We start from the raw sequence: 25,582 nt of genomic DNA on the forward strand, positions 1-25,582 counted from the left end.
TAAGGAGACCTAACAGTGATCTTCAATACTGAAACAAACAAATACAGATGGACAAGCCCCTGACCCTGCTGATAAGAAGCAAGTCAGTGTCCTTCATTGTTCTCCCTTCTGTTTCTACAAATGCAGAATGAGTGGGAATTAGAAGAAAGGGAAGAAGTAGAGGAAATAAGCTTATTGCCTTTTTAGTCCAGGGTGCTGGGCCAGGAAACTTCATCTCCCTTAACCATGCCAGGCCCACAGGCCAGAAGCTAAATGCTGCTGCTTCTTAGTCACTGTAAGTGAACAGATCAAAAGCATGGTGGAATTTTAAAAAACACATTGAGGAATAGGGAAAGATTCCAGAATTAGGTAATTCCAAAGTCCAATGAAGACTGGAGTGATCTGTGAAAAAGAAACCAGAACTAAAAGATATGAGACCTGAAATCTCAAAGAACTACTGGATATTGAGTTGGCCGCATGCACCAGAGTCATTTGGGAAAGCAGGCCTGGAACAGACAAGGGAAAGCAGAGATCAATGCCTCCCTTCCTTCCCAAATTGTATTGTTCCTCACCAATGTCCTAAGGTTAAAGAAAGGTAAAAGGAGGATAACAATAAGGGTCACTGGCCTCATCTCACAGGATATTCCATCTGTTTCTGGACATCTGCAGGAGAGGAGCACTTAAAAAGGAGACATCAAGCAGCTGCCATCAAACAGCTGCCATCAAGCAGCTGCCGTCAAGCAGCTTGGGGTTCTGCTCTACTGTACTACTGCACAGGACTCCACCACAGTCCTGGGAATCAAAGTGGTCACAGTGGCCCTGGCCATCATTTCAACTACCACACCCATCCTCTCTACCCATTTCCCATCCTGCTGAACCCTGAGTGGCAGTGCTCCCCAGTGGAGTTCCCAAGACCTTCCTGAGTGCAGCCTGAGGCCTGACTGGTGCTCAGTATCTGATGCAAAGCCAAGATCTACACCCATGCACTTCTACAGCATACAGCTCAGTCACAGGCCCTGGGCCTCCACTCCTCCATCCCCACGATTCCCCCTTCCCTTTGCCTCAGTCCTATACATTTTTCACATCCCAGGAAGCTGCTTCTAACCAGACAGACTCATAATATGTTGTGCCTAGAGTTGTTGCAGCTTGTGTCACAAATTTGTTACTTAGCTTGTCATTTTTTTTTTAAGCTTTCCTTTCCAAGACTAAATTCATAATCACTCTCAGGCAGAAACACATTGTTATCCCTGTTTGTATACCCAGGGCCATAAAAAGCACAAAGATGATGATGATGGTGGTGGTGGTGGTGGTGGTGGTGGTGGTGGTAAATAGGAGGAGAAAGAAGAGGTTGTTTGCTTTTCACGGTTTCTAAAACCTTCCCACATAATTGATGGAGCTGGTTATGAGCAAAGTACTGTCCTAGGTACCAAAGTGGCCTGTTTCCTCCTCTCAATCCTCAATAAGTCCATGATCAAACAGGTAAGACAAACATGTATAAAATGAGTTTTAGGAACACGATAAAAACACTTTAAGTAAGTATGGACTAAGATATGAGATCATGAATGTCTAAGTCAGCCATCCACTTACTCTTTCATTCAACAAAAATCATCTTCAAAACATACGCTAGGTCTTGGAGTAAGTGCTGAGCATATAGTAGTGCATAAAGCATGATCATCGATCATCGCCATTTAGCAGTGTGCATTCTGAGAGAGGAAGAGAAGCAAGCAGGTAGCTAGTTTTAATGCCATTTGTTTAAGAAGGAGCTGACAAGGGGACACTCCCTGAAGTTAGAAGTGAGTGATAAAGAGATGTGCTATCTGGAGAAAGAGTGTTTCAGACAGCAGGAACTGCAAATGCAAAAGCCCTAAGTCCCCATGGAAAAGGACTAAGTTGATTTTCTTCATGCCCTGCTGCCTGGTCTCCTCTCTATACAGGATGAGTACAATTAAAAATCATCAGAAAGAAATTTTTGTGAAGCAAATATACATATACTAAACCTAATTTATTCAACAATTATTTTAATATTTTCTTAGTTGTCAATGGACCTTTATTTTATTTATTTTTATGTGGTGCTGAGAATCAAACCCAGTGCCTCACACATGCTATGCAAGTGCTCTACCACTGAGCCACAAAAGCCCCTCAACAAATATTTATATTGAGTGCCTATAAGATGTCAAGCAGTATTCTAGTATCTTAGGTACCAGGGACCAAACAGAGTCCAAAACAACATTCCTGGTCCTAATGAAGCATAATATTGTAAAGGGAGGACTGAAAAGCAAGTAAAGATATTTAAAAAAAAAAAAACAGTGTACTGTGCAGTACTAGTGATCAGAGGGAAGGAAAGTAAGGTGGAGAAGATGGACAAGAACAGAGTGTGTTGGTGAGGGAGAGCCGCAGAACCTGAAAGATCCTGAGAAGAATAGAAATGAATCAAAAAGATAAAAGAACACAGAGCTAATAATTAAAGAAGAAAATCTGCTAGAAGTGTGGCTAACATCTAAAGAATACTTTGCCCCAGTCATTGTTCCAAGGGCTAGACGTACATATATATTTAATTCATCTTAAAAAAAAAAAACATTTTTTTTCTGTTCACTGACCGTGAGGTAGATCCTATTATTCCCAATTTACGAAAACAATGAATGAATGAAATGAAAGGTGACCCACTTATTTGAGGTCATAGTTCCTGAGTAGCTGAACCTGGATGTCTGGGTACAAACTTGGAACCACCACAACATACCACCCTGCTTTCACCGCCAGAACAAAGAAAACACGGATCAATAATTAATCTCACCGTAAATAAGGATGACTTAGAATAAAGCAGTGTTAGAACTTGGAATACCTTCAGAAATCTTGTCACATCTCTGATGTTGGTGACACAGAATGTATGGTCCAAAGTCAGATATCAGATATCCTAATACCCAAAATGGTCCTTTTTAAACATAATATGCTTGTGTATGCTGTTGTTCATGGCTATGTATTTATCTATATATCACATTTTTGCTTAAATCACACAGATAAACAAAATTGCTAGCAGGAAATGGAGTTAGATTTTTATAGAATGCTTATTCATAAAGGCTCACAGTATTACTCTTTTAATCCAGTAGATAGTTCCACAATTCCACTGGGCCCACTGCCCCAAGTTACCTTAGATGAACACCTTTGGCTGGGTAAGTAGCCCCAATCCAAATTAGCATTGTTCTGCTTCTGATCAGAACAAAGAAAGCCCCAAGAGAATCAACCAGACAGTGCCTGGTACTCAGGCTGTGCCAAGATCTGCCTACAGAAGCAAGTCTGTCTTTTGATCCTAGGCTAGGTACTGTGGGACCTCAAAGAAGGTTTAGAATATTGTGGAGTTAGGGCAAGTTCCTTTACCCCATGGGTAAAGGAAGCAGTTAAAGGTTAACACAAAGGACTGAGACCCAAAGTGGTGCAGACAACAGCAGGAAGTGAATATTAATGGAGTTGTTGATTGATTGATTCACTGAGCAGTCTTCAGTATTTTTGAGGTAAGCTGGAAAGAATGCAAAGTGAGTCTAGGGTTAAAAATTAAATGCACTCCTCAAAGGCCGAAAGAAATGAAGTCAGAGAAGGTGGTGAAAGACCCTACCAGGGAAGCAACAGAAAGCAGAAACAAAGTGAAGAGGAATCAGGCAAGAACCCAAAGAAACTGAATTCCAGAAAGACTATAAAAGACTTGGAGCATAAGCAACAAAGCTAAACGTATCCCATGTGTATCATTATTCATAAAGATACTCTAATACACAACATTTAGCAAAGATCATCTCAACTTGCCTTTTTTTTTTTTTTTTTTTTGGTACTGGGATTGAACCCAGGGGCTCATGCATGCTAAGGAGCACTCTTCCACTGAGCTACAGTCCCAGCCCCTGACATTATTTCAGGTTTTGATTAGCTCTCACTAGTAACACATTCCTAGGCTCAGCAAGCCTATACCTCTTCTAGTCAAACTAGTAATAATTATAACATTAATACTAATAATTCCCTATAGCTTGATTCAGTATTAAGTCCACCTTCACAAAATAATGGTTACTCACAATGCTGGAACCAGGTAATATAAAATACTGCCCATAGGTTTTTGTTGTTGTTGTTGTTGTTTTCCTTTCTTTTCTTTTTTTTTTAAGAGAGAGAGAGAATTTTTTTAATATTTATTTTTTATTTTCGGCTGACACAACATCTTTGCTTGTATGTGGTGCTGAGGATCAAACCCCCAGGCCACACGCATGCCAGGCGAGCGCGCTACCACTTGAGCCACATCCCCAGCCCTCCTTTCTTTTCTTTAAAAAAAAAAAAAAGTTCATTGAGCGTTAATCATGCATAAAATTAAGAGGAAATAATAGCTTTTCTCCTACTCTTTCCCATCCTCATATGAGACAGAAAGAAAAGAACATGGGGTCCAAGGCCTTCATTTTCCAACATAGTGTTAAGAAATGGGTATGTAACAAAGGAAAAAACAAGGCTACGGGAACTCAGAAGGGCATGTGACTGAAATCAGGAATTGGAAAACTTACATTAGAGAAAGTGTCATTTGCCAATGTGATTCTACAATATGTACACTCAGAAAAATGAGAAATTATATACCATCTGTGTATGATATATCAAAGTATATAAGTGTGTTCTACTATCATGTATAACTAATTAAAACAAATTTTAAAAGATTTAATAAATAAATAAATAAATAAGAGAAAGTGTCATTTGTGTTGAGCTTTAAAAGATTAAGAAATTAGAGATGGGACATTCCAGTGTTTAAAGACCATGTCCTTCAGTCTGATAAATGTAATTGCGTCACTTGCTCTCTCCTTAATGGCTTATCACCGCTCACACTCATAAGGCCAAATGCTAAGACAGGTCACAAAGTGTAGTCCATACCTATTTTTCCAAATATTTTCTTACTAATACCACCTGTGCTTATTAAGAAGAGCTTCTATTCTCCAGTTACTAAAATGAAAAGCAAACTAATGCAAATAATATATCCTACTAAAAATTGCTCAACCAGGAGGGAGAGAAATTCTATTGATAAGTATATGTAATTTGCTGCTCTCTCTCTCTCTTTTTTAGATACTAGGGATGGAACCCAGGAGCACTCTACCACTGAGCTACATCCCCAGACATTATTATTTTTTATTGCCAAGTTATCTAAGCTGGTCTCAAACTTGCATCCCCCTGCCTCAGCATCCTGGGTTGCTGGGATTAGAGGCATGTGCCACCACACCTGGACAACACCTGTGCTCTTGAAGGAGCAAACCCACTTCTTAGTCACAGTATCTGTTATGCATTTCCACACACTTGCACCCCTGTGCCTTTGCACATACTGCATCTCTGCCCCAAATGAACTGCCCTAACTCCTACTCCTGCTTCACTATCCAATTTAAATGTCACCTCCTGTGTGAAGTTCACCTTGATGCCCTCTGAAAGAAATATTTTTCACCACATTATCTAGACAGGGTCATTAACTGTCTGGCTACTCTCCTAATTGTACAGAGAAGAACTGCAACAATGAAATGGCTCCTTCCTCTCAAACGTAACAACCACATATATGACCAATAGAATTTCTCTCCCTCCTGGTTGAGCAACTTCCAGTAGGACTTATCACTGCTTTAGTTTGCTTTTTGTTTTAGTATCTGGAGAACAGAAGCTCTTCTTAATAAGTTCTGAATTTTTCCAATTACATTCTTTCCTTTTCTTCTTTGATACTATTGATGTTGGTAAATTCTTCTTGGCAGAAAAAAAAGAAAAATTCCAAAGGATACCATAACAAATTACCACAAACTAAGGAATTACAAAAACAGAAATTCATTCTGTCACAGTGATGGAGGTTTAAAGTCTAAAATTAAGGTGTCAGTGGTGTTGTGCTCCCTCCAAAGTTACTCAGCTCCCTCTAGGCCTCTCCCAGCTTCAAGTGCTCTCAGCATTCCTTGGGCTTTAGCTACCTGACTCCAGCCTCTGACCAGTCTTCACATAGCCTTCTCCTCTCTATGTGTCCCTTATAAAAACAACACTTGCCACAACAGTGAGGTCCCCAATATAATCTAAAATGATTTCATTTGATTACATTAATTAGTTAATTGACAAAGACTGTTTTTCCAAGCAGGTTCACATTCACAGGTTCTAGGGGTTAAGGAGTGAGTATATCTTTGGCAGGGGCCCACTGCTCGGCTCAGTACATGTCAGGAGTATTTCTTGTACAAGATGAAGTCTCTAATAAAATGTTTTTGACATGTGCAAATAATTTGGGAAATGCCAAGGATGTTCTCATCAAGCATCATTTTTATAGGTGACCTAACTGGAAAACTAAAGGATTGATCATTCATTCACATTTATTAGGGTCTTGCATGGTAATGGAAACTGCAAACTCTTTTGTTTTTTTTTCGTACCAGGATTGAACTCAGAGGCACTTAACCACTGAGCCATGCCCTGCTAAGTTGCTGAGGCTGGCTTTGAACTTTTAATTGTCCTGCCTCATCCTCCCAAGTCACTGGGATTACAAGCATGTGCCACCACACCCAGCAAAACTTCAAACTTTTTACATAAGAAAACTGCTAAAAAAAAAAAAAAAGTTCAGTTACATCAAAAAAAATACTTAACTCCAACCAACTAGTCTCCTACAGCTAATAAATCACATTTTCCTCTTTGGTGAATTTAAGCAGTATAACAATTGGGAATCCAGCTCTTTTAGAATTAAACTGAGGTTTAAGCTATTTTAGTTACCAAAGAAATGTTACTACTTGTGATATTATTTTTATTTCTAAATATAATTATGCAAGATCACACTTACTGACAAATGTGACATTTTTTTCTTTTTGGGGGGAGAGGGGAGTACCAGGGATTGAACTTAGGGGCACTCAACCACTGAGCCACATCCCCAACACTATTTTGTATTTTATTTAGAGACAGGGTCTCACTGAGTTGCTTTGTACCTCGCCATTGCTGAGGCTGACTTTGAACTCGTGATTCTCCTGTCTCAGCTTCCCAAGCCACTGGGATTACAGGAGTGCTCCAAAGAGCCCAGCCAAATATGACATTTTGTTTAATAGCTTACATTTGATGACTTTGCTTTCTGTTAAATCGGGTTTCTCATCCTTGGTACCACTGACACTGTTTCATTGGGGTTCCAGGGATTACAAAATGTAGTATTCTTGCCCTTTACCCATTAAAGCCTGTGGCACTCCTCCACCCCATGCTGTGACAACCAAAATGTCTCCAGACATTAACTGACTTCCACTGTGGGTCACAAATGCTCCCAATTGAGAACTACTGGCCTAAATGGGGAAAGCCCATACTTCAAAACTTAAAAGTAAAAATTCATGTTCTGTGTAGAGATGAAATGATCTGGTAATGAGGGCATTACATATTTATTTGCTTATTAAAAAAAAAAACAGAATATCTGTGAGAAGCTAAAATAGAAAGCAATTATATATTTTAAACCTACTGGTATTATCATAACAGGTAAATAAAATAATAAAATATAACACAGAGTGCTTATATATAGCAGGTATACATGAAAGTTAACTTTTTTTTTCTTTCATAATAGACCTACAGTAGGGCTCTGTGGCACAGGCCTGTAATCCCAGCAGCTCAGGAGGCTGAGGCAGGAGAATTGTGAGTTCGAGGTCAGCCTCAGCAATTTAGGGAGACCCTAAGCAACTGAGCAAGACTCTGTCTCTAAATAAAATATAAAAAAGGACTAGGGATGTGACTCAGAGGTTAAGCACCCCTGGGTTCAATCACCAGTACAAACAAACAAACAAACAAACAAAATATAGACCTACAGAGCCCTTTTCTGTTTTGCTGCCTTGTGTTCTGTTTTTGTGGATTTCAGTATAACTTTGATTCCATAGGATTATTTTAAGCCTATAGAAAGTGGCATTTGTTTCAACTAACCTAGAATCTAGATTTGACTGTTTGAGAAACTCTCTTGCTTTGAATTTTAAGGGGCACCTAAAAGCAGGGTGGGGTGAAACAATAGGGGGAAAATGAGAGAATATTTATTTCCTGCTACCTGGCAGATTTTATTTATTTATTTATTTATTTTAGAAGAATTTAGAAAGAAACTGGAGATTTGAATTATAGCAAAAAAGATTTGGATTATAAGCAATTATAAACTAACTCCATAAATTTCATATTTCAAAATATCTCCTGATATCCATTGGTGGAGGGGATTTTCCAAATGCAACATTATTAAGAGGTAGATTTCCCACTGGAGCACCACTAGCCCCCACTGGTAACCAATTCCCAGGTGCAATAAGCTTTCATATTTCTTCTACCCAGGACATTAAAGCATCCCTAATACAGGTGCCCTACAGTATAAGGAAGAGGGTTTTAGTTTGGTTCAGTAGTGAGATCATATAACAGAGGCTTTTATGCCCGTACGGCAAATCTCTTTTCAAGCTCCAGATTTATTGCCCAGCTGTCTAATGGACACTGGGATTCTCTCCAAGAGCCTCAAATCAAACCAGTTCAAAATAAAACTCCGTCCCCACAAACCACCTGGCTCCTGTGTTACCTACCTAGAGAAGGTTGCTAAGAGTCACTATTCTCTACTAGTGTCTCCACACTACTGCCAGTCTGCACTGGGAATAAACTTGTCCATCTTACCCCTATCTCCTTACCCCACAGATCTCAATGCTCTCCTGCTCTTTCTTAGGTAGCCCTTAGTCTGTGGCTTCTTTCCATTCCCAGCACTGCACTGGCAGCCTCCTAAATGGTCTCCCTGCCTTCCATCTTGCCCCTCTTATTTGGTGAACTCAGTGCAGAGAAAGCGAATCCATGTTCTACCGATCACTTTTTGCCACTGTCCTGAACATTCATTCTACCACCATGATCTCTGCACCCAGGCCCATAGGCACAAACCTAAGCTGGGATCTTTATATCCATCAGATATGTGATTTACAAATATTTTCTCACATTCTGTAGATTGCCTTTTCACTCTGTTGATTTTAGCATGTAGAAGTTTTTTTCTTTCTTTCTCCTTCTCCTTCTCCTTCTCCTTCTTCTTCTTCTCCCCCTGTTGCTAGTTATTGAACCCAGGGCCTTGCACATGCTAAGTATGCACTCTACTGCTGAGCTTCACCCGAAGTCCTTACTGGTATTTTGGATGGGGGAATTTCCTGAAACAAACAACAAAGCAAGTTGCAACTTTTAGCTCCCTAGACAAGAGTTTCCTGGTAAAGCAAAGACTTCTGGTGAAGACAGCAGATAGTAAAGTCTTATTGATAGTGAACTGTGTAGCTGTGGATGGCTTCAGGTCTTAACACAAATCCAAACATACACATATGATGATATGTGTACCCATTGTTAAGTAAGGCTTTCAAGTCAGAGAACCCCACCTGCTGGATCATGTGGGTTAGAAAAACAAAAAAGAATCTAGACTGATAGAGATAGGTTTTAACAGAAGGGCTCTGCTGCCACCTATTGATTTATTTTTAAACTTTTAAAATATTTTATAGAAAAAAAATGATTCCTTTTCACTTAATACATACATGTGTATTAAGCACCAACCACATAAAGAATGCTAGAAATAGAAGAATAGCACAGATGGAGAGGCAGACATAAGACAGGTGAGGTCTTGCTGAGTAGGTAGAAGTAGGATTAATAACAGGGACAGAGTTGTCCGCTTACTAGGGAGTGACCATCGTGGGGGCAGTTAGGAAAGCTTTATGGAGGCAAAACACTCCAAGGTGTCTCTTTAAAAAGAATTGACATGCATATGTGAAAGGAGGTTAGGAATTAGAGGCAGAATGAGAAGTGGGGAGAAAACTGCCTGCAAAGTGACAAAATGGCTGAGCCACAGGCGCAGAGATAGGAACCAAGGGCGATGAAGGTGCCAAATTCTGGACGGCATCCTGTGCTATACTTTGGAGGTTATCCTGTGTGTAATCACTGGAGAACCACTAATGGGTATCAAACAGGGAAAATGTAGAATTAGAGTTCTGTCTACAAATACCGTGTAGGCAGTAGTCCAGAGAATAGATTGAATGATAGTGAAATGGAAATTCAGTGCATCAACTTACTTTTTCTTTTCTTTTTGTTTCATTTTTTGTTTGTTTGTTTTTTTTGTTTTGTTTTGTTATGTCACATAAACTACTCACTTAATTAAAGGAGGGATTATTGGGAAGATATTAGAAGCACACCAAAACATCAAGATACTTGTAGTTTGGATTTGACGTGTCCCCCAAAAGCTCACTTGTGAAACAATGCCAGAAGATTCAAAGGGAAAATGACTGAGTTGTGAGAGCCTTGGCCCAAATGGGATTAATCCCTCAATGGGATTAACTAAGGGGTAACTGGAGGCAGGTGGAGTGTGGCTGGAGGAGGTAGATCATTGGGAGCATGGGTTTGGGGTATATGTGTATATTTGGCAAGTGGAGACCTCTCTCTCTCTCTGCTTCCTGATCATCCTGTGAGCTGCTTCCCTCTGCCACACTCTTCCACCATGGTGTTCTGCCTCACCTGAGCCCAAGGAATGGAGCTGGCTATCTATGGACTAAGACTTCTGAAACTGTGAGCCCTCGAACTTTTCCTCCTCTACAGTTTTTCTGGCCAAGTCTTTTATTCACTGCAGAGGAAAAGTGCTGACTAAAATCTACTGGAAGACTACACTTAGAAAGAGCAGGAGTAAAGACAGTTTGAGTGCCTCATAGTTTGAACAGTGCAGCTAAGAGGTTTCTGCTGCAATAGAATGTTGCTAATGCTGCTGCCTTAAATTAATCCTGGTTCCCCCAGCAGGGGCATCTTGTCATCCTAGCCTATCTGCCCATGCCTTGGTTGCTAGGTAGCAGAGTAGGGAATAACTGGCTTCTATGATTTTGTAAACAGATTATCAGACTAGTCGTGGTAGCACAGGCCTGTAATCCCAGAAGATGAGGAAGCTGAGGCAGGAGGATCAAAGCCAGCTTCAGCAAGTCAGCAAGACCCTATCTCTAAATAAAGTATTTTTAAAAGGGCTGGGGATGTAACAGTGGTTAAGCCCTCCTAGGTTCAATCCCCGATACTAAAAAATAAAAATTAAAATTTAAAAAAAACAGATCATTAGATAGGGTATCTGGTTGCAGTAACTTAGGCAAAGCTGAAGTTTATGTCTCCCTCATATCCATGTTTTTTTAAAAAAAATTGTGGTAAAATATATATAGCATCTATCATCAGTCATTCTTAAGTGTAAAGTCTAGTGGAAGATTGAGGATAACATGCTAAGTGGATTCATGTTTGCTTAAAGTGAAGTCCAGAGACCACTTGCATCAGTAACACCTGGTGACTTGATACAAAAATGTTATTTCCCGGTCTGGGAATGTGGCTCAATAGGCTGGGGATGTGGCTCAAGCGGTAGAGCACTCGCCTGGCATGCGTGCGGCCCAGGTTCGATCCTCAGCACCACATACAAAACAAAGATGTTGTGACTGCCGATAACTAAAAAATAAATATTAAAAATTCTCTCTCTCTCTTAAAAAAAATGTTATTTTCCTGGGGCTCAGTGGTAGAGCATTTACCAGCATGTGCAAGGCCCTGGGCTAGAGCCACAAGTACATCCTTAGATCCCACTTTAGACCAGTGTATCTGAAATTTTGGAAACAAGGCCCACAAGTCTAGATTTTTAATTTTTTTATTTATTATTTTTAGTTACACATGACAGTAGAATGTATCTTGACATATTATACATACATGGAGTATAATTTCCCATTCTTGTGGTTGTACACGACGTGGAGTTACACTGGTTATGTATTCATGTATGACCATAGGAAAGTTATGTCCAATTCATTCTATTCTCTTTCCTATTCCCAACCCTCCTCCCTTCCCTTTTGTCTAATTTAAAGTACTTCTGTTCTTCCCCTCCCACCCACCCACCCCTACCTCCATTCACTATGGGGTAGTTTTCACATATCAGAGAGAACATTTGGTCTTTGTCTTTTGGGAATTGGCTTATTTTACTTAGCATGATATTCTGAAGCTCCATCCATTTACCTGTAATGCCATAGTTTCATATATATATCACATTTTCTTTATCCACTCATCTGTTGAAGGGCACCTAGGTTGGTTCCATAGCTTAGGTATTGTGCATTGAGCTGCTATAAACATCAATGTGGCCATGTTACTATAGTATGATTTTAAGTCCTTTGGGTATAAACCAAGAAGTGGGATAGCTGGGTCAAATGGTGGTTCTATGAGGAATCTCCATACTGCTTTCCAGAGTGGTTGCACTAATTTGCAGTCCCACCAGCAATGTATGAGTGTGCCTTATTTTTCCCCACATCCTCACCAACATTTATTGTTACTTGTATTCTTGATATTTGGCCCTCTGACTATAGTGAGATAAAATCTCAGTGTAGTTTTAATTTGCATTTCTCTAATTGCTAGAGAAGTTAAACATTGTTTTTAATATATTTGTTAACCAATTTCTGCTTCTGTGAAGTGTCTATTCAGTTCCTTTGCCCATTTGTTGGTTGGGTTATTTGGGTATTTTTGGTGTTAAGTTGTTGAGTTCTTTGTATATCCTGGAGACAAATGCTTTGAGGTACAGGTGACAATGATTTTCTCCCATTCTGTAGGCTGTCTCTTCACAGTTCTTGATTGTTTGCTGTGAAGACACTTTTTAGTTTGATGCCATCCGATTTATTGATTCTTGATTTTACTTTTTGCACTTTAGGAGTCTTGTTGAGGAATTTGGTTCCTAAGCTGACATGATGGAGAGTTGGGCCTACTTTTTCTTCTAGTAGGTGTAGGGTTCTGGTCTCATGCCTAGGTCCTTGATCCACTTAGAGTTGTGTTTTGTGCAGGGTGAGAGATAGGGGTCTAATTTCGTTTTGCTACATATGGATTTCCCGTTTTCACAGCACCATTTGTTGAAGAGGCAATCTTTCCTCCTATGCATGTTTATGGCATCTTTGTCTGGTATGAGATAACTATATTTACATGGATTTGTCTCTGTGTCTTTTATTCTGTACCATTAGTCTTTATGTCTGCTTTGGTGCAAAAACCATGCTGTTTTTGTTACTATAGCATTGTAGTATAATTTAAGGTCGGGTATTGTGATACCTCCTGCTTAACTTTTCTCGCTGAGAATTGCTTTAGCGATTCTTGGCCTATTATTTTTTCCAAATGAACTCATGACTGCTTTTTCTATTCCATCTTCTAAAATCTTCACTTTTTTCTTTAATTTTCATTGTAGAGGTCTTTAACCTCTTTTGTTAGATTGATTCCCAAATATTTTTTTTGAAGCTATTGTGAATGGCATAGTTTTCCTAATTTCTCTTTCAGTTGATTCATCACTGATGTATAGGAATGCATTTGCAAATCTAGATTCTTAAATAAATATTTTGTTGATAATTACACAAAAAAAATTTCAAGGAATGCTAGGCTACATCATAAAGCAGATTTGGCCAATGGGAACCCATTTTAGCCTACTTTATATCCTTTTACCATTTTTTCACAGATTTGGTGGGGGGGGGGGCATTTTGTTTTCTGTATCTTCAGTACTCCCTTGCTTTCAGCTACAAGGTGTTTCAGGTTCATCTCGTACATTTTCTACCTGACCCTGAACTTGGTCAATACTTCAAGGAGTACTGGTGTCCTGTAGTAGAAAGTAGTATTTTAAAGTGATGATCTGGATATTGGATGAGCTTGTTGCTTTTGAACTGTCATTGCTCCCAGGCCCTCTCAGTGACTAGAGCTAAGGAACACACACACACACACACAACACACACACACAACACACACACACAGAGACATTTACATTTATGCCTGTACGGTAGACCAATGGTACAGAATAGAGGACACAGAGACTAACCCACAAAATTACAATTATCTTATATTAGACAAAGGTGCCAAAAACATGCATTGGAGAAAAGATTGCCTCTTCAACAAATGGTGCTGGGAAAACTGGAAATCCATATGCAACAAAATGAAATTAAACCCTTATCTCTCTACCTATCTATAGGTCAAAAACCATGAACTTACTGATATCTCTAGTCCAAATCTAATACTAGAGGTCAGAGGGATCATTCTAGTTCCCTCCATTTTTGTGCTTTTTGTAATTTTCTTCTCAGATAGTGAAAAACCTGACTTTGCATACCCCCATGTATTGATTTGATCAATCCCAGGGTGCCGTATGTATGTCCATCTTCACTGTCATTCACTGTCCCAACTCTTTCTCCCCATTTCAGGCCATCCTCCACTTCCTTAATTTGCTTAGGCTCTGACACCCACATCAGGACACACACCCCATGTAGACACCATCTTCTCCAGTTCAGCCCCTGACCCCCACACTGAGCTACCTAAGGTCCCCTCCCCTGCCGCACTATAAATACTTTAGGGTTACATTGCTCAGGAAGCAATGGGAAAGAAGAGTAAGAAAAAGTAAAAGGAGGGATGAAAAGAGAGGTCATGGGAAGAAAGTTAGGGAGAAGACAATACATTTTTAGTAGGGAAGGAAAATAGATTAAGGTGGACTAGAGACACCAGTTAGGAATCCTGCTTTCCAAGTAAGGATGGGGACACTGACAGGACTGTGGCAGTGAGGCAGAGATGGATCCATCTAAAAGATGTGTAGGAGGTAAAATAAATGGAACTTGATGATAGAGTAATACAAGCAATAAGGGGAAGGGAGAGGGCCCTGTGGAGGATGACTCTGAGATTTCTGTCTGCATCACATATGGATAATGATACCATTGCCAAGCAGAACCCTGGAGAAGAACCAGATTCTATATACCAAATTCAGCATTTACATACTTCCATTGTATTATAATTATTTATATGTATGTGAGTTTTTTAAGTCAAGGCTTTGCAGAGATTGGCAAACTAAGGTCCATAGGTCATACTTTTGTATGGCTTATGAGCTAAGAATGGTTTTTACATTTTTAAAAGCTGTTAACAAACAAACAAAAAATCATAAAGGACTGAGGATGTAGTCGGTGGTAGAGTGCTTGCTCATCATGCATGAGGCCCTGGGTTCAATCCTTATCAATGCAAAAAAGTAGAAGGAGGAGGAGGAGGAGGAGGAGGAGGAGGAGGAGGAGAGGAAGGAAGAAGGGAACAAGAGAGAGAGAAAGATATGTAAAGAGGTGTATGCATCATAGACTGTACAGCATGAAAAAATCTAAAATGTTTTACTCTCTGGCCCTTTATTTTAAAAGTTTGTGCATTTCTGCTTTATGTAGTTCATCTTGTTTTATTAGGTAGCAAATATATTGCTTATAAAACTGAATAATATTTGAAAACAAGACATTGTACAAGAAAATTAAGATTATAAAGTAAAAATACATAAAGTGCATATCTCAAATTACATAGTGTATAGAAAATGCATATTAAGCAATTTTAAGAAAAATATAAAAATTTATGCTTAGTCAATGAAATTCATGGAAACAAATATTTATAAAACTGTGGAAGTTCATCTAATATGGTATTTAAACAATGCTGAATTTTGTGGAGAAATGAACATATTTTAATCCTTCAAAATTAAATACTGTGGGGCTGAAGATATAGCTCAGTTGGTAGAGTGCTTGCCTTACAAGCACAAGGCCCTGGGTTCAATTCCCAGCACCACAAAAAAATAAATAAATAAATACTAAGGATGATAAAGCTTATTTCCCTAAATACTGAATTTGATTGCTCATGATTTCTCAGTTCCAACTTCACATTAAGTGAAGAAAAGTATTCTTTAAATTGAATGTTAGTTGAGTGGACAATGGCTCAATAATTTAGCAAAGTGAAGCAGTACTCTGTGCTCTTGCTTATGACAGCATTTGTACATAATTCGGTCATTTATCTATGTACAAACAGTTGCTGGCCTTGCATATGGAACCCCATCATGGTTTGCTTTATACATCTTCTGTGAACCTTACATAGAATTACAGTTTGGCTATTTTCCAATTGGTTACCGTGGTAATTAACTTTATCTTGTCTAATTTTCTTAAAAGGCAAGGTTGCAGGAATTGCCATTTAAATGAATATGCAAGTTGGTAACTTAAGGCAGATTCCTTAGGGAAAGGACTTATCCATCAATCTTCTTGGTCCTCTTGCTTACTGTGCCTACCATAGAACAGGAGCATTTGTAAATGAGTAAATCCATGAATGATTTGGAGTTGCTAAGAGAGGGGCAATGTCTAGAAAAAGTGGCCAGGGAGATTCTTTTAGGACAAGAAAAAGTGAAGAGAAAAAAAGAGAATGTGGATATTGGAAGTCCCAGGACTCTCCTTCCTTTTTTGAGAAAACATATCAGAGCCAAATGTGACTGACAGCAGAGATGGCTAACTTGTTCCCAATATCCATTATCCCCTTCTTCCAAGGTGATGGAGCCCTCAGTTTTTGTCGAAATGCATGACTACCCAGAAATGAGACTTCAATTCCCAGCCTCCATTGCAGCTGGGTGTGGTCAGACTGACGTCTGGCCAATAGGGTACAAGCATGAGCACAGTGTGGCCATGTCCAGTCCTCTCCTTCTTTTTCTTCCTCATTATCTAATTGGTATCAAAAGGTCAACAGCCACATCCTAGAAATGATAGAACAGGGATCCGAAGAACATCCTGGCACAGAGCAATTGCATAAGCCTGACTGCAAACTCTGGGCTATTGCCTGAGAAAGGTATTAACTTCTATGTTTTTTTAATGCCATTATTCCTTAAATTTTCTATATTCCTAAATAATATGGAGCTCAAAGTCTTCATAGTCTAAATTACCACAGGGCTTCCAGACTGTCTTAAACAACTTCCCTTTGTACAAATATGAATATACCACAGTGAATCTCACCATCATGTACATCCACAAGGCACTAATGAAAAAAAAATTATAAGTAAATAGCAGAAAGATCAGTGGAGTAGAGGGAGGGTAAAGAGGTGGGAAAGGGGAAAGAAAGGGGAAACATTTGGGACTGAATTAGAACAAATTATATTCCATGCTTTTATAATTATGCTATAGTATATTCTATTGTCATGAATAACTAAAAAGAACCAATTAAAAAACCCTCCCCCCCAAAAAAAAAAAGGGCAATGAGGTAAGGCTTTCTTTTTTTCTTCCAGTACTGGGAATTGAACCTAAGGGTACTTTGCCACTGAGCTACAACCCCAACCTTTTTATTTTGTATCTTGAGACTAGTCTCACTGAGAAGTTGTCCAGGCTGGCTTCAAACCTGTGATCCTCCTGTCTTATCCTCCCAAGTCACTGGGATTACAGGTGTGCACAACCACACCTTGCTACGTAAGGCTTTCTACCCCAACTCAGATCTACTCTCAAGACTCTTTCTGGGTAAAGCTGGTCTGCACAGTAGATTATAAGCATATTTTTCCAGTTTTCTCAAAGAGAAAAAAATAGAAAAGAAGGGGGAAAGAGTGAGGACAAAACAGAAAAAAAAAAAAAAAACTAAGAAAATTAATGATTACATCAGGCTTTGCTCAATTCCCTCCTTTCTCCCCCCAGCATGGAAATAGTATGCAAAGAAGGGAAGGATATGTTTTTACCATGAAGAAAACTGCAAAACATTAGCACTGGAAGGGACAATACGGAACATAGAGGCCAATCGCATAATTCTACAAATGAAGAAAGTGAGGTCTAAGCAAAAGAAATTGCATTATTCAGATCATAGTTAGTACTGCATCCCAGTATGGTACTTATTTCTATATAGTGCCTTTTTTTATTAGTTATGAAATGTTAAAGATGGAAGAATACTTAGAAATAATCTACTCTAACCTCATCATTGTAAAAGCAAGAAAATACAAATTGAAAGAGGTTAAATAATTTGCCCAGTGTCACATAGTTGACTTTTCCTACCAAATCTAACTTCTCTCTCCTAATCTTTGCATACTCATACAACAACGTGCAGGATAATTTCAAAAATCAATCCAGAGTAAATGTGTTCATTTAGGGAGGCAGTAGAGATTTTAAAAATTTATATCAAGGGTAAAACCACTTCACCCACCCTTAAAGCTTGATTTTTATTGGCCCATGAACACTTAACAATTTTCAGCATTTAACACTTTTTAACTTGTAGGAACTGGTAGCCAAAGCTGTTTTTCAAAACTATGTTTCCAAGTTTCTAAGAGGGATACGTGTATAAGTACACTTTAACTTTTAAATGTTTTTTTCTTTGAACTTCTTAAATGGTAACACCATTAATCTTCATCTGTAAGCAGCTCTGTTAAGTTTGTTATGGTATGTTTATACATAACCTCCCTCTCTGTGGCCTCACAGAACTTATATCAGTGGGTCATGAGAACCATACCCTTCACATTATTGTAGATGTCATTATGTAAATAAGATTGGGTTTCACCCTGGATGGAAGCAGGACAGAAGGAATAAGATGGGAGTGGGGGGATTAATTTAGAGAGGAAGAAGCCATTCTAACCCTGTGAATAAAAATAAATTGTGGTATAAAGGTGTATTAAGAATTGCAATGCAAAAAGAAATATGAATGTAATGCACTCCTCTATTGTGATGTATGTAAGAAATAATTAAAAAAATAATTAATTTTTTAAAATTCACATGAAGTTTTAGTGACTCATGAAAGTACAAGGAGGAGACAGGGATCCTCCAGGGAGTGCTTATAGGGCAAGGAAAAGAGTCACAGGAGGAGAGGTATCTCCAGAGAAGAGTCCAAGGAGTTCCTGGAGAGAAGGGCGAACTTGGCTCAGGGCCAGCAGGCTCTTGGCTTATGTGATGAAAAAGAATTTCAGCAAATGCCAAAGACACAGACAGAGGTTTATTAAAGTAGAAGCCAGGGGTAGTGGCTCACACTGTAATCCCAGTGGCTCAGGAGGCTGAGGCAGGAGAATCACAAGTTCAAGGCCAGTCTCAGCAACTTAGCAAGGTCCTGGACAACTTCGTGAGACCCTATCTCAAAATAAAAAATAAAAAGAGCTGGGTCTGGGGCTCAGTGGTGAAGGGCCTCTGGGTTCAATACCCAGTACCAAAAAAACAAGTAAATATACATCCAAAGATATTCAAGAAAGAATGAAGGAAATCTCAAGAGAAAAATACATTTTTGAGGGGTTCCTGGCTCTTCTTTTAAAGGAAACTTGGTAATGGGTGAGAATGGAAAGATGTGTAGGAATGATATCAGTCTGGTGATCTCTAAACAGTTTGTGGTGTCTGGTCAGTTTCTGGATCCTTTGAAGGATGTGGTCTTCATTATCTGATCTGTGGATAGCTCTGGAAAGTCCCCTAAATTATAAGTTTCTCAAAATACATATCTTTCTTTATTTGTGTGTATGTGTGGGGGGCGGTGTTAATTCATGCTGCACAGATAGATTTACAGATTTTTTCAGGAATTTGGGAATCACTGGCCCAGGAGAGAGATGAGAGCTTGGGGAGTGACAGTTCTGGAAAATTATGTGGAACTTCTGAATCAAAACCTTATTTCCCTGTCCTTCCTATATGTCTCCTTCCTTATTTCTTATTCCTACTATCCTACCTCAGAAGGAACACCACAATGCAGGACAGATGCATCTGAAACAGGGGGTGTGAGGGGCATTCTGGGAAGTGCTAAGGGCAAGTCTACATTTCAAACCAGGGTCTGTGTCTGGCACTGTGGAAAAAGTCTTAGAAGGTTGTTACTCTGTGACTTTACTTCATCCAAGCAAGCATCTGTTAATGTTCTTGAAAACATTCTTATTTTCCCAGTTCATTCTTTTATTTTATATTTTTTATTTATATAAGATAGCTGAATGCATCACAATTCTTATTACACATATACAACACAATTTTTTATATCTCTGGTTGTATACAAAATATATTCACACCAATTCATGTCTTCATACATGTACTTTGGATAATAATGTCCATCACATTCCACCATCATTTCTAACCCCCTGCCACCTCCCTTCCCCTCCCACCCCTCTGCCCTATCTAGAGTTCATCTATTCCTCCCATGCCCCTCCTCCCTACCTCACCCCAGTTCATTCTTAAGGAGGCCAACACATTGGTTATGCAGTATACAGACAAAAGGGAGTCTGCAGCTCTGGGCACAGTCACAAACTCGTGTACCTTACACAGGAAGCCCACGCAGAATGCTAAAATGTCATCCTCTAAAGGTCATCTCTAAGTACACAGAAGCAGTCTAAGAAGTACTCAGCAGACCAGCAAGAAAGCCTTATAGCTGCTCATCTCTACACTCAACAGGGTCAGGTATGGTGAGACCATCCTGAACTTTGCCTTTGGAAAAGTCAGCCAAATCCCCTAGCTGGCCTGCTGGAAGTTGAAGAGAGTCAGGAGGAACCTTTCTAAGGAAACTTTCCTGCTGCAGCCAAACTAGACCAGCGGGCCCTCAGACCCATGTCCTCACATGTGTTTTTTCTTCACACAGAACAGAAAGCCCTTAATTCCCCAGCAGGCTTCTCTGCTTCTCTGATGGGAGCATGCTTGCCCATTCCACCCGCCCCATACAGGAGTGTTAATGGGTTTGAATGGCTTTGGAGAGCCTGTGCTCCAACCCCACCTACCTGCCTACCCATCAAAGTCCACATCCCTTACCACCTCCTCCATAAAGACACTGTGATCCCTCTCTTGCGCTCTCTCCATTCTTACTTTGGTATTTCCTTTTGGCATTCATCTATCTTGTGTTAGAGGTATCTGCTTATGTTTTAACTGCACTCCTAAAGGGCCAGGTTAAAACCTACCAATCTTAAAATCTTTTGGTGTCCTAAAAATTAAACAATATCATGTATTATTTATACAATTGAAATCTTTATCCTTTTGGAGAAAAATGTATTCTCTCTCTCTCTCTCTCTCTCTCTCTCTCTCTCTCTCTCTCTCTCTCTCTCTCACACACACACACACACACACACACACATGCACACACAAACTTTTTTTTTTTTTTGTACCAGGGATTGAACTCAAGGGCACTCAGCCACTGAGCCACATCTCCAGCCCTATTTTGTAGTTTATTTAGAGACAGGGTCTCACTGAGTTGCTCAGTACCTCACTTTTGCTGAGGCTGGCTTTGAACTTGCAATCCTCCTGCCTCAGGCTCCTGAGCTGCTGGGATTACAGGCATGCACTATCGCGCCTGGCTCACACACACAACTTTTTTTCACTAGTTTTCTAGTCTCTTTCTGTGCTTAATTAATGTCTCTAGCAGGCACTCCACTGACCTTGATCCCAACCACAAGGCAGACTGTGAACATTTGCAGGACAAAAAACGGCCTCTCTTCTCCCTGAGCCTTCTAAGAGTAAACATGGAGCCCAGAACACAGTAAGAATGCAGTAAATGTGGGATGAAATGAATAAAGATAGCATGAACTGGTGAAAGTCCAGCATTAATGAGCAAGAGGGGATTGAAAGGGCCCTTATTCAAGGCTCCCGGTGCCCCTGGAGACCCCACAGCTCCCTTACACAGGAAACAGCAAGACCCTTGATAAGCAAGCAGTACACAATGAATGACTTCCTACCCTTCTTCCCCTTGCCACCCAGGCCCTTGGCAGAGAGCCACCTGCCTCCAGCCTTCTTTGAGGAAATATTTATAAGACAATAGTATTAATATTGCACAAACCAGTGCTTCTTCGGATTTTTTTCATGGGCTGCTCCTGCAGCGTTTCTGAAATCCAGTTAGCAAATACCTTTGGAATGCAATTTCTCAAATGGCTTAGAAGGTTTCTGCTTTTGTTTCCTGTAGCACTTTCCACACTCTCAATCAAAAGGCACCCACCCCCATTTCCTGTGTCCATGGCAGAGAATGGTTGGCTCCTGGCCAGCTGCCAGTGGCGGGGTGAGTAGGGAAGAGGCATAGTAGCAGCAGTCAGTAAGCCTTGACCACTCCCCCAGGTCCTCCCTGCAGCTGTAGCACATTTACAACCTTCTAGAAGTTCTTATTGGATTTTTGCTTCTTCAAGCAGCCCCAAGAGACTAAAAGCTGTTGTCTGGGACCTGCAGTGGAAGTGCCCATGGAGAGGAAATAACCTGTAGGGAATTCAGCTGAGCAGGTCTTTTAAGGTCACTAACTGACCCCAGGATTGAGGTAGAACTCATACTGATTCTGAGAGTCTGTCTCCTGAACTCAGGAGCACAGCTGGCTGCCAGCAAAGGTTACTGTTGTATTTAGTGCTGATCTAATCAGATTCTAGAAGTATTAACTTATCCAACTGCTTTAAGAGCTTCTTTCTAGACTCACAGTTTCTGCAGTCTCTAAACCACACCTTCCTGACCCTGTTCCTAAAGCATTCACCCTTGCACTTCAACTGAGTTTCCATCCTTCTTAAGCACCCATAGAAAAGAAAGATTTTATTCTCTTATAATAGTATTAAATCATTAGCAAATGATTCTCAAAACTGTTTTTTGGGTTTTTTTTGTTTTTGTTTTTTGTTTTTTAAGTGCTTTCTTTTGTGAGAATCTAGGAAGTGATGACCAGAGCTCTGAAGTTCTTAGTGATGAATGTTGGCCTGGTATGTGAGCGAGCCTGGGAGCCACCCTGAGTGGGTCAACAGCCACCACCCTCCACAGGCCCAGGTATGGGGATGGATTGAATGGAGCCCCCATAGAAGCCATACCCGCTTGGAATCTATGAATGCAACTTTATTGGAAATAGGGTCTTTGCAGATACACTCAAGATGAGGTCATACAGGACTAGAGTGGGCCTCAGATCTAATGACTGGGAGCCTTGACAAGAAAAGAACACACGGCGCCGCTGTGGCCGGCCGGACCGACCGCCGCGCCACAGGTCCTTTTGGAATAAATCATGGGATTGAGCTTCATTCAGATGTGGTGGAATATGCCAAGGAAAAACTGGAGAGCTTCATCAAAAATAGTGATAGCTTTGATAATCAGCTCCTAGACCTAGACTATCCGTCTAAGAGGGAAGCTACAGGGCAAGGCTAGGTCACCCTGATCTCCTAGCAGCTTATCAAAAGAATTATATGGGCAAGTTGGCAAGGTCCCTGCTGTGAACGAAATCATCTGTTCATCTCAAGATGATGAAGATATTTCAACATGCACCTGTAAAGAAAACCACTGCTAAGATTTGAGTTCTGTGAACCTGCATTTGTGGTTGGTAATTGCCTCCAGATAGCATCTGACAGTCATCAGTATGATCGAATTTATTGTGGAGCTGGAGTTCAGAAAGACCATGAAAATATTACTAAAAGTTGGAGGCATACTAATTATGCCTATAGAAGATCAGTTAACACAGATTATGCGAACTGGACAAAATACTTGGGAAAGTAAAAATATTCTTGCTGTTTCATTTGCTCCACTTGTACAACCGAGTAAGAATGATAATGGCAAACCAGATTCTGTGGGACTCCCTCCCTGTGCTGTCAGGAATCTACAGGACTTGGCTCGTATTTACATTCGGCGCACACTTAGAAATTTCATAAATGATGAGATGCAGGCCAAGGGGATTCCTCAAAGGGCTCCACCTAAGAGGAAAAGAAAGCGAGTTAAACAGAGAATCAACACTTATGTGTTTGTGGGTAATCAGCTCATTCCTCAGCCTTTAGACAGTGAGGAGGATGAAAAAATGGAAGAAGATAACAAAGAAGAGGATGAGAAAGATCATAATGAAGCCATGAAGCCAGAGGAGCCACCACAGAATTTACTGAGGGAAAAAATCATGAAGCTGCCCCTCCCTGAGTCTTTGAAAGCTTACTTGACATATTTTAGAGACAAATAACTTATATCAAAAAGAATGCCTACTGATGATTCCTTTAGTCTTGAAAATGTAGTGTTTATTAGGAGTTAAAAGAAAGAGAATTATTTGTTTCATCAGAGTGAATCATAGTGGAAAAAAATATAACTTGTTTCTCTTAGTAACAAAGATGATGTATTCAGTGATGAAAAAGAAACTCTTTTGTAAAAATCTATTTTTCTTTAAATCTTGGGAAAATGCTGTTTTAACTCAGTGATTTCAAAGAGGAATGCAGCAATAGTCAAGACTTTGTGTAATATAAGTCCTTTTCTGATTCCCTACAGATTTGTAGAGGTGAGGGTTAGATTTAATTTTATATAAGTAATTGTTAAGCATATATAATCTGATTTGAATTGCAGTTGTTTGCATTTCCTCTATGAAAACTTTCTTATCTAATAAGGAAATCAAATGCTTTGTAGACCTATTTACCTTACTTTTGTTGCAATCACTGTTGCTGAGTTGCTGTAGATATGTTCCGGGCAATATATGAGTGCAATAATAATACAAGATATTGAGTAATTTAGCTTTAAAAAAAACCCACAAATTTCATGAAATTTTACAGCCCTGCAGCTTTTACTTTTGAATTTATTGCCAAAAGACATGGGGAAAATACCTGCTTCTCTTATAGAGATTTTAAGAGCACAGCAAGTGAATATTAAAGTAGAAAGTATATACTTAATACAACTCAATTTGTATGGACCCTTTACATTTTCAGTATTTAAAAATAACGAGGTTATCTTAACTCAGAATTTTCAAAGGTAGTATATTTAGGATTGTTTTTCTGTAGTTCACTGTACAAAGTATTTGGTTTAAAAAAAAATCTATCATCCTCTCTGACTATAATAGCATAGAGAAAAGAGTGAATAAATAAGCACGAGTGTCTCAGATAGCTCCGAATAGCAGGGCCAGAGCAGATGTGGTCAGCTGATGCACTTTAGCAAATGGGACTTCTAGCCTATCTGTATATTTAACTTTACAAGATAGGGATAAACTTGCCTATATTTGCTTTGGATCTTTCTAGTGTAAGAAATATTCACAGAACTTGTATGTAGACACATTTGTGTTAAAAATCTGGTTCAGAATCATAGTGTAATCTTTGGGACCTACACCATGTGCATTCAACTTCTTCCCATATTTTTCTGTTTCTTTGGTAAAATTATATATTCATTTTTGCTTAATGTTGCATACTTAAGCTGCATAGTGTATCAGTGACAAAACAGGTAATTAATGCCGTTATTAGGATTTTTTTTTCCTCTTAAGGCTTGGAAACACTCATTCCTTGTTAAAATGTATAATGTAATATATTTACTACTTAGTGTTAACATGGATCATGTATTTTTTAAAGGGAAAAAATTGAAATTGCCATTTATTACCACCAGCATCATATTAAAACAGTTGCTCAGATTTTCTTATGGAAACTCAAATCATTGTATAGTGAAAGACTGTTATCTCTTTACTAAGATTCAAATATTGTTTTCAAAAATCTTAGCTGTAGTAATTCCACATATCTAAAACACTTATTTGGGGTGGGTACCTAACTCAGTGGTGGACCCCTTGACTAGCATGTGTGAAGCCCTGGGTTCTGTGCTCAGAACCACAAAAACAATAACAAGCAATTGTTTGAAATGATCTAGACACAAAATTGCCCCCAATCATTTTAGTAATGTGAAAGAAAATTTCTTGGAAGGTATTCGTTTTATACTCATGGCTGGGAAATGGAATGTTGGACTCTAAATTTTTTCTTAGATAATTATTAAACTTTTATTAAGAAATTCCCCATCTCATTTCTAAGAAAAAGAATCAGTTTTATGCTTTTGTTATCTGTTACAAATATTCATTTAATTCTTGAGTTGTTTCAGAAGTTTAATCATGAATTCCTGGTACCCACATATTTTTATCTAGAAAACCTAGGAAGAGTTTTCATCTTGTCTAATTCCCTACTCCCATTTTTTAAAAAAATTGTTATTTGAGCTGGTGCCAGATGCGTAAAAAT

The 25,582-nt window shown here is 39.3% G+C and overlaps 1 protein-coding gene and 1 non-coding gene across 2 annotated transcripts; both read left to right on the forward strand.

Annotated features, from left to right (window-relative positions):
- The first annotated feature begins 15,446 nt into the window (after positions 1–15,446).
- On the forward strand, positions 15,447–15,528 carry Trnav-uac (transfer RNA valine (anticodon UAC)). The gene has a single exon. It is a non-coding gene; the product is annotated as a tRNA-Val (tRNA).
- Positions 15,529–22,974: 7,446 nt separating this feature from the next.
- On the forward strand, positions 22,975–24,463 carry LOC124087216 (protein-L-isoaspartate O-methyltransferase domain-containing protein 1-like). Its single transcript, XM_046435978.2, has one exon. The coding sequence runs from the start codon at positions 22,990–22,992 to the stop codon at positions 23,572–23,574; it is 585 nt and encodes a 194-aa protein (XP_046291934.1). The 5' UTR covers positions 22,975–22,989; the 3' UTR covers positions 23,575–24,463.
- The last annotated feature ends 1,119 nt before the right edge of the window (positions 24,464–25,582 follow it).

This window comes from Marmota monax, unplaced genomic scaffold, assembly GCF_021218885.2.
Source record: "Marmota monax isolate L192 unplaced genomic scaffold, Marmota_monax_Labrador192_F-V1.1 WCK01_AAM20220418_F8-fsc00012, whole genome shotgun sequence".
Taxonomy (NCBI): Eukaryota; Metazoa; Chordata; class Mammalia; order Rodentia; family Sciuridae; genus Marmota; species Marmota monax.

Bases quoted from the DNA above. Each gene is read 5' to 3' on its own strand.
- LOC124087216 (XM_046435978.2), top strand. From the start codon at position 22,990: ATGATCGAATTTATTGTGGAGCTGGAGTTCAGAAAGACCATGAAAATA.